The following is a 13,505-nucleotide window of genomic DNA, read 5'->3' as shown; positions in this document are numbered from 1 at the left end:
TTCCTCCGTGGCTTCTGCTTCGGAGTTCTTTTTAAAAATGTCTACCTTGGACTGTAATCTGTAAAGCAAATAAATCGTTTCCTTCTCAAATTGCTCTTGGGTATGGTCTTTACAATAAAGCAATAAAACCTATTTTGGAAGATCTGTTAGTGAGGCTCTTGGGGAGTCTGTCAGAGCCAACGTGATACTCTTAGGATCAGGGTCCCTTCTTGGGGCTTATGGTCACATGAATAAAAGCATCTAAGAACTGATCCAAACAAGAGCTGGGGGGGGGGGGGGGCGGAGACGGGCAAGCTGTAACTCACAGCTGCCCAGAGGAGAGGGGAGAGCCAGTGTGGAGGTCGGCCCCAAGCAGGGAGGGGGCCTTCAGAGAATGAGCAAGGAATCCCAAGACAGGGAAGTTAAAAGCATACTTGTGTTGGGAAAGAATATCCCTGCATGAGAACAAAGTGAAAGTAAACCAGCAGGGCAGTGACCCCGAGCTGGCAGGCAAGCACACCCAAGCTACAAGGGTACTTAAGTTCCATTCTGACGAAGGTGCTGTCTGTGACTCACCCCATTGGTAGGAGCTCAATGTCAATCTGATGTGATTGGCACATCGAAATCCCCACAAAGAGGAAGCTTATGAGCAAGTCTCAAAAATGTCTGGTATTTGTGGCTTGACATGTACTACAAGGAGTGTCACAAGATGCAAGGGCGGGGGGCAGGGGAACGCTATGGAATACCGGACTTTAGGCAAGCTAGCCATCTTTGATAAAAAATATTCTTCTCACACTGTGGCTGTGACCAGAATCCAAATGGAAAAGACAGGAAAGGAAAAGAAATCTGGTGACACACTAATTCCAGCACTGGGGGAGGTAGAGATGGTTGGATCTCAGTGACACCTGGCGTAGATTTCCAGGACATCCAGGGCTAAATAATGAGACCTTATTTCAGAAAGAGAGGGAGAGAGAGAAGAAAAGAGAAACAAAAAGGAATATGAATCAGAAAGACCCAGCAGAACCTCGGTGGATGTTGTTCTGGAAATGTACATTAGTTTAAGATGAGCTCCTTTAAACAGATCCTTGATTCGTCCCCACTGGATTAACCCTTAAGGGAGGAGACAAAACCAAGGCCCCCACTTCAAGCAGTGGTTCTCAGCCCAGGTCATGACCCCTTTGGCAAGCCTCTATCTCCAAAAATATTTACATTACCATTCGTAGCAGTAGCAAAATTACAGTTAGGAAATAGTAATAAAAACAATTTTATGGTTTTATGCCCAAGAGGCAGATTCTGTTCTTTAATGAGGGAAATCTGGTCAGGAACTCAAGGCAGGAGCCGGGGAGGAATGCTGCTTGCTGAGCGCTCTGGCTCAAGTTGATCCAGCCCAGAACCATTTGCCAAGGTGCCGCTCACAGTTGGCGGGGTCCTCCTGCATCCAGTAATGCTAGGGTCAAACAAATGAATCTTATCCTAAGTTTACCACCATTTTGTTTTCAGACTCTATTTTGATCAGAAGGTGAAATGAAGTTCAGGTTCCCAGGCTCTAGGGGAGCTCTCCATTTGGCTAGCCAATTTCCTCATTTTTTTTTCCCATAACAGGAAGCATAATGGTTGCGCTTAACCATGAGAGAACAAATGCTTCTGACTGTAACTTGGCACAGATGTTTGTGGATTTTGGGCTTCAAAGCTCTGTGAACAGTCTGGCGTGGGGTCGCAGCTCAGCTCCTGAGTCTGTTCTGTGGCCCTGATCGATCAGAAGCAGCCTGAGTACAATATTTACTTAGATGGAAGTTTGAAAATGCAGCCAGCTCCAGAGTCTGTGCTGTTGTCCCTGACTGGTCCGTTTTTGCTCCCGAATTAAAATGAAGATCTTGCTTTGCTGGACTCTTGTGAATACTTAGGTTGTTTTGGATTTTCAGACCCCAACAGTAATTATCAAGACCATTCCGAATAGATATGTCCACAGGCCAGTCTGATCTGGATAAGTCATCAAAACTTTCCTATCAGATGACTGTATCAAGTTAACAACTAAAGCCAACTAGGACATTTAGAACTGGCTGGTAAATTCATTCATTCATTCATTCATTCACTCACTAGTCCTTTTAAAATATACTGAGTTCTTAGCTGGACCTAAACAGTATACTAAACAACATGGCTGAAGGGTTTGCATGGAGCATTAAGAGGGACACCAAAACAGATCGCTGGTAAGAGACGAGTTCATTATAAAAGCTATTAACACCACAGACAGACAGACAGACAGACAGACAGAGAGTAGCATGGTAGATGCTCTGAAGGAGAGTTCAGGGTTCCAGCACCAGAGGTAGACATATGACAGGAGCTTCCTGTAGAGGACTCAGAAACCACATGGAAGAAATAGTGGTCTGTCTTTATACTTTTCTGAGGATGGGGAAATCTCACAGACATAAAAGCCTGGCTGTCCCCAATTCCCAAGGCTAGTGTATTAGAGTATAGCATATATATTATAGATATGGAATTTATTGAAATCACTTACAGGCTGCAGTCAGACTAACCCAACAACGTTGGCCAGCTGTGAATGGAAAGAATCCAGTAGCTGCTTAGTACCACAGGCTGGGTGTCTCAGCTGCTCTGCTGTACAAACCAGAATCCTGAGGAAGTAGAGCTTCAAAGGATGTGGCCACAAAGCAAGTGCAAGCAGACAAAGAAGAATTGTCCCTATATAGGCCTCCAGCAGAAGGTGTGGCCCAGATCGAAGGTGTGTATTGATCCAGATTAAGAGTGTGTCATTGCTGGGCGGTGGTGGCACACGCCTTTAATCCCATCACTTGGGAGGCAGAGGCAGGTGGATTTCTGAGGTCGAGGCCAGCCTGGTCTACAGAGTGAGTTCCAGGACAGCCAGGGCTATACAGAGAAAAAATGCCTTCCAAAACAAAACAAAAAAAAAAAAAAAAAGAGTGTGTCATCCCACCTCAAGATCTGGATCAAAAGCGAGTGTCTTCCAGCCTCAAGATCCAGATTGAAGGCATGTTGTCTTCCTGCCTCAAGATGAGCATCACAGGTGAACCCCCCATTCCTGGATTGTAGTTCATTTTAGATAGTTGACAACCAAGAAAAACCATCACAGCTAGTTTCCTCCCTCTCTCCCTCTCTCCCTCTCTCCCTCTCTCCCTCTCTCCCTCCCGTCCTCCCTCCTCCTTCCCTCCCTTCCTTCCTTTCTTTCTTCCTTCCTTCTTGCATGGATGTAAGACCCTGAAACTTAAGTTAACGACTTCACTTGACATGGAAAGCCCCCCCCCCCCACCCTCAAAGGTTGTTGGTATATCCTTTTTCATCAAGATTTCTCAGTTCAAGGCCGGATGGTGGTGTCACACACATTTAATCCCAGCACTTGGCAGGTGAGGGTGGCAAGTGATCTCTGAGTTCAAGGCCAGCCTGGTCTACAGAGCAAGTTCCAGGACAACCAGGGCCTGTTGCCTAAAACCCTGTCTCGAACCAACCCCCACCCCAAAACTTCTCGGTTCAAATGCTAGCCTTGGGATCTTGGGGACATCCAGGCCCGTGTCTAGATTCCCAGAGAGATACTCACACTTTTAGCTGTCTCAGATGGGAGCTATAAACAGCAAAGCTCATCAAGAGTATGGCAGGGCCCTTGGACACTCATGGTTCATCCCCCCACCCCCACCCACGAAGGCCCTGGAAGAGGGCAAATGCCTACAACTTGCAGCAAGTTGAAGAACAGAACCAGGCCTGACCCCCAGGAATGCAGAAGATCAGTTTCAGTATCCACTTTCTTCTCTAAGATAACAGAGAGCATCTCCATTGCCACTTCACTACCCATGCCCCCTGACCACATCCCGTGCCCCTGACCACTCCCTGTGCCCCTAACCACTCCCCGTGCCCCTGACCACTCCCCTTGTAGTTTCTCCATCCGCTCAAAAGATCACGTGGAGTGTGCGGAGCCTGGCTCAGTTACAACTTTAAATAGGCTGGTACCATAGAAACAATCCTTAGGTGGCAATTTTAAAGTTGATATATTTAAAGTCTAGCACATGTACTTTTTCTTAGGACTGTGACATTATGCCGTGGCGCGTGTCCCGTTCTTATTCTGAAGTCTGTTACAAAAATAGACACGATGTACTGAACTTGGCAGGATTGGAAACCCAGATGGGCTGAGATCAGCAAACCTGGTTTCCCTTAAAATGCTCTGCGCATGGTTTTGGCTTTAGCCTCCCAGGAGGCCCTGCGCCACGGAGAGCTCTGCAAAGCCCGGACTCTCAGAGGCACACACGGGTGTGTGGGAGGGGCAGAAGACAGGGCTCAGCAGTTAGAAGCACCTGTTTCTCTTGCAGAGGACTGGGTTCGGTTCCCAGCACTCACACAGTGGCTCACAACTGTCTGTAGTTCCAGTTCCAGAGGCAGCTCCGACGCCCTCTTCTGCCTCCCTGAGCACCAGGCACGCGTGCGGTCCGCAGACGTGTATGTGGGCAAAACAGCCATGTATATAAAAATAAAAATATTTACGAGAAAATCTTAAAGCACGCAGGTGTGCTGGGGAAGTAGCTTAATGGGTAGAGATTGCCTCAAAGCCTGAGGACCTAAGCCAGGTGTGGTGGCTCACACCTTTAGTCCCTGCTATTGGGAGACAGAGGCAGGCAGGTCTCTGAGTTAGAAGATAGAAGCCAGCCTGGTCTACAGAGTGAGCTGAAGGTAGGCACGGTTAATTCCAGACCCGGGTAGGCAGAGAAAGCTGAATCCCTGAGGCTTGCTCATCAGCCGGCCTAGCCTCCTTTGCGGGTTCCAGACCAGTGAGAGAACCTAGATCAACAACCTAGTTGGTGATGCCAAAGAAACAACCTGTGGTCTCTGCCTACACGAGCATGTCTGAGGGGATGTCTCATGTCTGCGTGTTCCTCTATAAGTGACTCGCCCTTCGCCCCTCTGTGTGTTCTTCCATCTCTTCATGGAGGGAGGACTCCAGACAAACTGAAGCAGAAGACTGCATCCTCATTTTGAAAAATTACCAGTCACTTTTGAAACATCTGTTCAGGGAAGCCTGGACAGTATGGGCAGCCTGATTACCTTAGATCGCCGCGTGGTGAGGAAGCTCGTCTGTGAGTGTAGAGAACACCTACTGGATATTCAGGAAGCCTCCGGGAACTCTGGCTAGGGATGAAGAAGCCTCTGGAAGATAGGACTGTCAGTATCTGCCTGGAGTGTCACGGAGCTTCTCAAAACCGAAGGTGCCATAATGGTAGCTCAAACTCTCTGCGTGAAGCCCAGCGGGAGGTACAAGAAAGGTGAGTGCTTTCTGCTGCTCAGCCATGAACCTCCTGTGCACCTTACAGTGTCCATTTTTGGAGGCAGGGACTCCTCTTTAGATATAGGAAGGGGGTTTTGTTGTTGTCTGGTGGCTGGCTTAGAGCTTGCTATGTACACAAGGTTGGCATCAATTCACAGAGATCCCCTGCCTCTGCCTCCTGTGTGCTAGGATCAAAGATGTGAGCCACTGCTCCCAGGCGGGAGACGGTGTGATATTTGTACATGCTCAGCCCAAGAAGTGGTACTATTAGGAGGTGTGGCCTTGTTGGAGTGGGTGTGGCCTTGTTGGAGTGGGTGTGGCCTTGTTGGAGGAGGCGTGGCCCTGTTGGAAGAGGTGTGGCCTTGTTAGAGGAGGTGTGTCACTGTGGGTGTGGGCTTTAAGATCGTCATCCTAGTTACCTGGAACCCAGTCTCCTGCTAGCAGCTTTCAGATCAAAGATCTAAAACTCAACTCCTCCTGCAGCACGCCTGCCTGGATGTTGCCTCCTTGATGATAACGGACTGAACCTCCGAACCTGTAAGCCAGCCCCAATTAAATGTTGTCCTTTGTAGGACTTGCCACGGTCATGGTGTCTGTTCACAGCAGTAAAACCCTAACTAAGACAGAGGGGTTTGTATTTTAATTATGTATTGTGTCTTATATGGTGTGTGTGTGATACATGCACAGATGTGTGGGTGCGAATGACCACATGCATGCATGTGCTTCCTATTATTGCCTTGAGGTAAGCTCTCACTGAACCTGAAGTTCGCACTGTCAGTGGGACTGGCTGGCCACCAAGTTCTCAAGATCCACATGTGACTGTCACCAGCAGCACCACCACCCCAGGGATAGGACTATAGGCACATGCGCCCACACCCAGATTTATGAGGACTAGGAATTCAAACTCAGGTCCTTGAGCTTACAGGGCAGGCCTCTTACCGTATTAGTCGGGGTTCTCCAGAGGAGTGGAGGCAACAGGATGAATAGATACAGCAAAAGAACTTATTAAGTCAGCTTATGCTAAAATAATAACAACCTCCGTCTCACATCTGAGACCCAACAACCCAGCAGTTGTAAAGTCCCCGAGGCTGGTACCTCTGCAATCTCATCTGCTTCAAACACACTGGAAGGCTCCTGGAGAGCTGCTGGTCAGTCCACAATGGAAGCCCAGACTCTGGTTCTGATGTCAATCAACAAGGAGGTGAGGGGGAGGCCGTGAGAACAAAAGGCAGATGATTTTCTTTTCCATATCTCTCTTTATCGAAACAGCTACCAGAAGGCGGGGGTGGGGGTGGGGGTGAGGGGGTAGGTGGTGGAGGCTCAATACTCTAGTTTGTGGCAAGTTAAAATTAACCAATGCATCTCTTTGGTCATCTCTGAAGCCCAGAAAGGCTTGACCTGATGCACACTAGGTAAGAACTCTATCACTGAGCACTATTTCAGCTCAAGATATATATATAAAGATATATATATATTATATATATAATTTAATATTTTTAATTTGGGATTGGAGTCCCACTATGTAGTCCAGGCTGTTGTGTATGACAGACATGAGTTTGGAACCTCTGCACTCACGTGAAGACATATGCAGTAGTGTGTATCCCACACATGCCTGAGTCCACAAACACATACACAGAATTAAATATTAAAAAAAAAGATTTAAAAAATGTCAAGACAGGGTCTCACACTGTCTAGCCTGGCTTCCAGCTCACTATGGTGCACCATGCCTGACTCCACTGACCAGAAGCAGGCCAAGCGGTCAACAGTTTTCTCAAGTATCATTAGTCACACTTGGCTGATCCTGTGAATGTCCAGAGGAGGCTACAGGGGGCAGGCTCCAAGGATGTGTGTGCAAATATACACGGAGGTCAGGAATGCCTGGTGCCAGCAGGGCAGGGGTCACGTGGAAAGAAGCACACCCGGCAAACTGAGAATATCGCTGAACGAACAGAAAAATCTCAGAAGCCACAGGCAAAGGTGCTCGCTACCCGAGTTCAGTCCCTGGACCTACACGTGGTAAAACAGAATGGACTCTCACAAGTTGTCTTCCGACCTCTACGCATATTTTGTAGTGTATGTGCATCAACACACCTCAGAGGCCTGGCTGTCTCTCACTAGTTGGAAGAGTCAGACGCTGCCTGCACAGGAGCATTGGTTCTGCCACCCTTGGTCGTTCTTAGTAATCACCCGGGAGATCAAATGTAGTCCTCTGGATATCTGCAGGGGCTTTTTCAGACACGGGTGGGCGAGCTAAAAGAAATGTGGGCAGCAGCATCCCACAGCTAGGGGTCAGACTCAAGACAGGAAAGGGACGACTAGCTGGGCCCTGGGACCTCCTTCTCAGTCAGCTTCACCGCCCACTGTGACCTGAAGTCTGTCACGTGCGTCCTGTCATGATGGAAACTATGGGCTAACGTAAATCTCTGTTGCTTATGTCAGGTATCGGAGCAACACAAAAGTCAGCCTGCCTCCAAAATTCATACCCCCAGGATGCTGCAAGCCATGGCCTCCCTAAACCTCTCAGTGGCTCCCAAGAAGTCAGGCAAGGCGTGGGTGCTTCTCAGCTCTTATGAAGTTGTTCTTAGTCCAGCTGGTTACAGAGCATCTAAGGACCACTCAGCAGGCCCACGGCTAAAAGAAAATGGGTCTTTGGCGGCTCTAGAGAGATCGCTTCCAAGGCACTGGTACATTGTCCCTGAGAGTAGTGTCTATGATGTCTGCAAAAACATATAAGGAACCTCAGGCCACACCCCCTAGAGGGCGGAGGGCGGCCAGGCCACACCTCTAGAGGGTGGAACCAGCCTCAGGCTACACCCCCTAGGGGTGGAGCTCTTTCCATGCTTCAGAGAGGCTGGTAGATATGATCTATCATGTCTGCCTGCTTCGTCTCAGATGAAACCCGGGTGTCAGACCGCCAGGACCTGTTGTCATTCATCCTTGTGGAGAGAATTACCTACATGCTCACAAAACTTATCTCTACGCTGGTCCTTCTGGACTCTGCCCGCGAGCCCTGCCTTTTCCTTTACTGTGGGGGGTGACGGGAGCCCAGCGGTGCCCGCGACAGCATCAGCATGTTCTCCAGCGTCACCGCTTTCCACTTGTGAGGGAAGAGAAGAAACCTATTCACTCGTGTGAAGTAAGGCACAGACAGCAGCCTGTCTACTTTATTCAAATAATTAATTTCTTTTCTCTGTGAAACTGAGTAGGACTAGAGCAAGGAGAGCCCATATATTAAACTCTTAAATAGATCCTTTGAGTTTAGCGTCCAGTCAAGGAGAGGCACGGGTCACAGGTCTTGTCCCCAGGAGATGAGGTCACCAAGGAGCCTGTCCATTAGGGAAGATAGCAAATTCAATTCTTTTAAAAAAAAAGTTCCCGAGGAGAAAAAAATAGAAAATCCCCAAGTTTCTGAAGCCGAAGTAGTCTCTCCCTTGGTGTTGCCCTGGAGCAGAGGTTCCAAGCCCGCTTAGGCAGGGATGTATGAACGCTCCATCCCGGCAGGCCCCGGCATGACTGAGAGCAAGCCATGTGCTTGAGTTAGTCCAGCTTCCATGTGCAGGTCGAGGACTCACACGTCTGAGCCCTGCAGAGACTGAGAAGGGGAGGTGGTGTCAGTGGGGGTGATGCTGAAACAGAACGTTTCTGCTTGTTTATTTTACTTTCATTTTTGAGACAGGGTCTCACTGCGTAACACTGGCTATACTAGAACTCCATATATAGATCAGGCTGGCCTAGAACTCACAGAGATCCAGCCCACTCTGCCTCCTGAGTGATGGGATTAAAGGTGTGTATGGCCACATGGGACCTAGTTTATTTTTCGTGTATCTGTGCACATGTGGGTGCAGTTTCCCACAGAGGCCAAAAGAAGATACGGGTCTCTGTTCCTAGGGATGCGTGGTACTCCAGATGGCTGAGGAGAATCAGTATTAAAACTGGCTTTTGGGTTCTCACCTACATTTTAACCTGGTCTCAAAGATCCTCTTCTCTGGGAGCTGTTGAGGCTACAGAGTGAGTTCAAGGTCACACTGGGCAGCTCAGTGAGGTCCCATCTTCCCATCACAAAGTAAAAGAGGGCAGGAATACAGTTTCTCGGTAGATCTCCTGCCTGCCTGAGAGTCACTGCATGAAGTCTTGGCATCAACAGCCCCAACCCTCCAGAAAGCGATGTGTTCAATACAATGAGTTTCAGAGAAAAGAGGCATTGATACACCCGTTACAGGCCAATCCACACGGGGCTGGCTGGTGAACCCTGTATGTGGCATCTCATTTAAATGGCTAATCAGGTTAGCACTGGCTGTAGGCTTGTCTGGGATCCTAACAGACCCCAGGAGGAGAGGGAAGCAGCAGAGGGCGGGGTTCTCTTCTCTGGAATGAAGCCATCAGCACAGCCACTGAGGAAGTCCTGACAGTCAGAGACTGAACATCCCAGCTCAAAACCCTGTTCCCTACCTTGCATCGAAATAGGCACTAGGCACTTAAAGTCACTCTGACAGAGCCAGCCTCCCGCTGTGTGACACAGAAGGCCATGGGGGCTCTCTGTAGGGGTGGAGCTACATGTCTCTTTTTTCCTATGTGCACAGTGGCATTTGGCCCAATACCTCATGTACTGTTAGAGGAGCCCAATGATAGCTACTGAGGACACTGGCTGCCCTGAGCCACGGCTGGGGCTGTTTATCTGGGTGGGTATGACTGACAGGCTGTACTAGGTATCCGTGTAGCTCAGGGTCTCTATCTCCATGGTCCTTCCAGCTCTCTCCCAGCATGAGAAGCCTCCGTTTGCTTTGGTCTAGCATTGACCCCTACTAACACCCTCCCCCACCCTCAATCCAGAGTTCAGAGTAAGCCTCCACTCTGTAAATAGCTCCCTAGCCGGTCACCATGGAAACAAGATGGGGATGGGTCTGTCCACCTTGGTGGACATATCCCAGAGAAGGTTTGAAGGACAGGCTCTTCAGCCAGAGCTGGCCACCTCAGTGGTGAGGCAGAAAAGCTCACCTGGAAATCACGAACTTCCTAGGTGTGGGGCGGTGCTGTTCTGGTTCACCTGCAGGAAGACAGAAGACTTCAAGCCCAAGGTGTGTGTGAGGGGGGTTGCTTTTTCCTTCTAGGACACAGGCGACTGCAGCTGTGTCCCTAGGGTCTCCTAGGTGACAGGGCCATAGTTTGCTTGTATCCATCTGTCCCACACCCCCAGGCCTTTACCCCTAGTGGCAGCCCCATCCTTAGAGCTGTAATCTAAGAGAAGACGTGTGGTATTTGTTTTTTGCTTTTGTTATTTTTGGTCCCCACATAGGACATTCAGAACTCATGGAAAGGAGGCATCTGAGCCAGTTAGGCTAGGTACATCAGTAAACACGATGTGGTCATCCAAAAGGGTCAGCACCTCACCCGCCGGACAGGGAAATCCCAGGACGGCAGTGTGTGCCATGGAAGTACAGTCAGCTCAACAATGTATATAGCAGTAACAGCAAAAAACTGCTGTCCCTGAACTCAGAGACGGATAACCTGATCATTAAAATGGCGACTTCCATGGGCTGGTCCCGTACTTTATTTTTCTAAAATGAATGAATCATAGGTTGGGGAAGCAGTTCAGCTGAAGTGCTTGGCATGCAGGCCTGAGGACCTGCACCACCTAGACAAGCACCACCTAGACAAAGGGTGAAGGAGGCACACAGCTGGGAAGGAGGAGGATACCTGGGGCTCAGTGGCCAGCTGGTGCAGCCCAATCGGTGAAGCCTAGATTCACTGAGAGACTCTGTCTCACAATACAAGGTGCAAAGGGTCTGTGTGTGGAGATCAAGGGAGGTGCCTGATGTTTGCGTCTGGCCTCCTTGTGAACATGTAATCATATGTACAAACACACAGCATCATATAAGCAAAAACAAGCAGGCACGCAAGGTGACTCACTAAGGATCATCCTGTCACATGAAGGACAGCATCTCAGCCCCAAACGGAGCATAACAATGACAGAGCAAAGCCCGTGCTGTCTGACGGTACAGGCTCTACCGATCCTGACACTGCATGGACGGCCCCTCAGGGGTATCTCAGGATGCTGGACCCACCTGTGGGAGGCCTAGGGGAACCTGGCTCGTGGCTACTTACTCACACACCCTGAGACCCTGCAGCTCTCATTTCCTAACACAGAAGAAAAGCATGTCTGGGCATATGCTTGGCAACTGTCACCTTAATTGGATGGGGTTTAAGTTAGAAACATAATGTCCTCACAGACTCCACAGTCACCTTCCAGCCAGAGGTGAGAGGCAGGAGAGCTCAAGAAAAGGACTGTGGAGATAGACCATGGCTAGATGAGTCACTTGAGAGGCCCCTGACGCAGTCCTACCCAGACTTATGACAGGGAAGTATCATCCATTGCCCTTCCCATCCATCTATCCATCCACCCACCCACCCACCCATCCACCCACCCACCCACCCATCCATCAGCCCACCCATGCACTCATCCATGCACCCACCCTCCCATCTATCCAGGACAATGTGGAGCAGCTATAGACCAACTCTCAGCTGGGGCCCAGCCAGGGAAACAAAGCAGAACCCCACTCTGGCTTTCTAACCTGAAAATATCCTTTCAGATTGGCTGGCGTTTTATAGTCTCCTTTCAAGACCTAGGAAAGAACATAAGTGTCACTGTGGGAGAAATGGCAGAGAGTGAAATCCAGGTCATCACTGACACATCTGTCCCTCCACCCATCCATCTGTCGCTTCACCCACCTGTCAGATATACTCTTCTCGCCCACACCCCTCCCTTTATCTATGCATCCTATTAATCCACCCACCTACCCATTATTCTATCCATCATAAATCCATCAGTCTGTCCATCTATCATCTGTCCGTCCATCCATCCATCCATCCATCCATCCATCCATCCACCCATCTTCCTTCAGCAACATTAACCAAGAGCCTTTTATTCTATGTACATGGGACAGTGTTAACCAGGTGACTGGAGTTCTTGCTCCCCTGCAGCATCTATTTCTGACAGGGGCACAGATGACTTGCAGGTCACAGTACTCAAAGACCACCGCAGGCTTGTGAAGCCCTGGGATGTACCAGGAAGGCAGAGAGGCAGAGCAGTGTGGTTGGGATTGATCCTGGGTTTCTGCAACCACATTATAGGTGAGACCCGAAGGACGAGTAAAACCAGCCAGCTTAAACAGAGGAGAGAAAGTCCTCAGGCAGAGGGTAAGACTGAAGCCTGAAGGGTGTGGGCAGCGCCCTGCTTCAGAGCGCTAGCTAGCTCCTGTGTCAGAGCCACCTGCGGCTTGCAGCCACAGTGACCAACCACAGAACAAAAATCTCATGAGTCTGCTTCTCATCACAGAGCTACTGGGGCCCAGGGCCCAGGACGGGGAGACAGACTGCCTGGAGCGCTCAGGTACCCACGCCTGGCACTGGCCACTGGCTCCCACATGGCATTTCCCCTGAGGTGTCCCTCTGCGACAGTGTCTGAACACCACGGAGATCAAGACAGGGCCCTTGCCAAGGCCAGACACCCAAGGAGAAAATGTTTCTGGCTCTCTGGGAGAAAATTAGGCACTGTTTCATTTTAAATAAAAAAGGTTCAAACAATTGATCTGATTGATCCGACAGCAGCATCCACTAGAATTCCTGTTCTATATAACAGAATCTGACTTGTCCTGGGAGGTTTAGACACGTCCTCATGGCGCGCACACACAACTGCATTCACACACACACAGAACTGCATTCATACACCCCCCCCACACACACACACAGGAAAAAGGAAGGAACCTCAGTGTGTCCTCTTCCTGCTGTGGCCACCTAGGGCTGGGTTTCTGATACTGCCAGGGCTCTGCCTTTAAGCCTAGACTACTGTAACTTGGGATGGAACCCAGCTCGCGAACGCTGGGTAAGGACTCCGCCACCACACCTAGCTCCTTTTTTTAATTGACATAAGCCAACTACTCAAACAACTCAAGACGCTGGGTGACGGACGCCAAGCAGACCTGACTGCTGAGCCACTGACCTGCTCTTACAAAACGCCCGTGTCAAAGCCACTAACTTCCCTGAGTCACTTTCACAACGTGACGGTGATGTCAGCAACTCCCAGTCTGAGAAATCAACGTGATAGTGTAGGGGACAGTAGTGTGGTCCATTCTTTATGTACGTTTTCTCTCAAGGCTCAAAGGGCTCTACACACACTCACACACACACACCACACACACACACACACAGAGAGAGAGAGAGAGAGAGAGAGAGAGAGAGAGAGAGAGAG

General features: G+C 49.5%; 1 protein-coding gene across 1 annotated transcript in view; it reads right to left on the bottom strand.

The window, feature by feature from the left end:
• Positions 1-8,387: 8,387 nt before the first annotated feature.
• The window catches only part of Tpst2 (tyrosylprotein sulfotransferase 2), a 39,034-nt gene continuing 33,916 nt past the window's right edge, over positions 8,388-13,505 (bottom strand). The window contains exons 5-7 of the mRNA XM_028765452.1: positions 11,830-11,880; positions 10,256-10,304; positions 8,388-8,852 (exon numbers count right to left, since the gene is read on the bottom strand). Of these exons, the coding sequence (XP_028621285.1) occupies positions 10,263-10,304; positions 11,830-11,880 (93 nt within the window). The 3' untranslated portion in view covers positions 8,388-8,852; positions 10,256-10,262. The remainder of the gene's footprint in view (positions 8,853-10,255; positions 10,305-11,829; positions 11,881-13,505) is intronic.

This window comes from Grammomys surdaster, unplaced genomic scaffold, assembly GCF_004785775.1.
Source record: "Grammomys surdaster isolate TR1022 unplaced genomic scaffold, NIH_TR_1.0 164, whole genome shotgun sequence".
Lineage (NCBI taxonomy): Eukaryota > Metazoa > Chordata > Mammalia > Rodentia > Muridae > Grammomys > Grammomys surdaster.
This window is presented reverse-complemented; position numbering and strand designations above follow the sequence as displayed.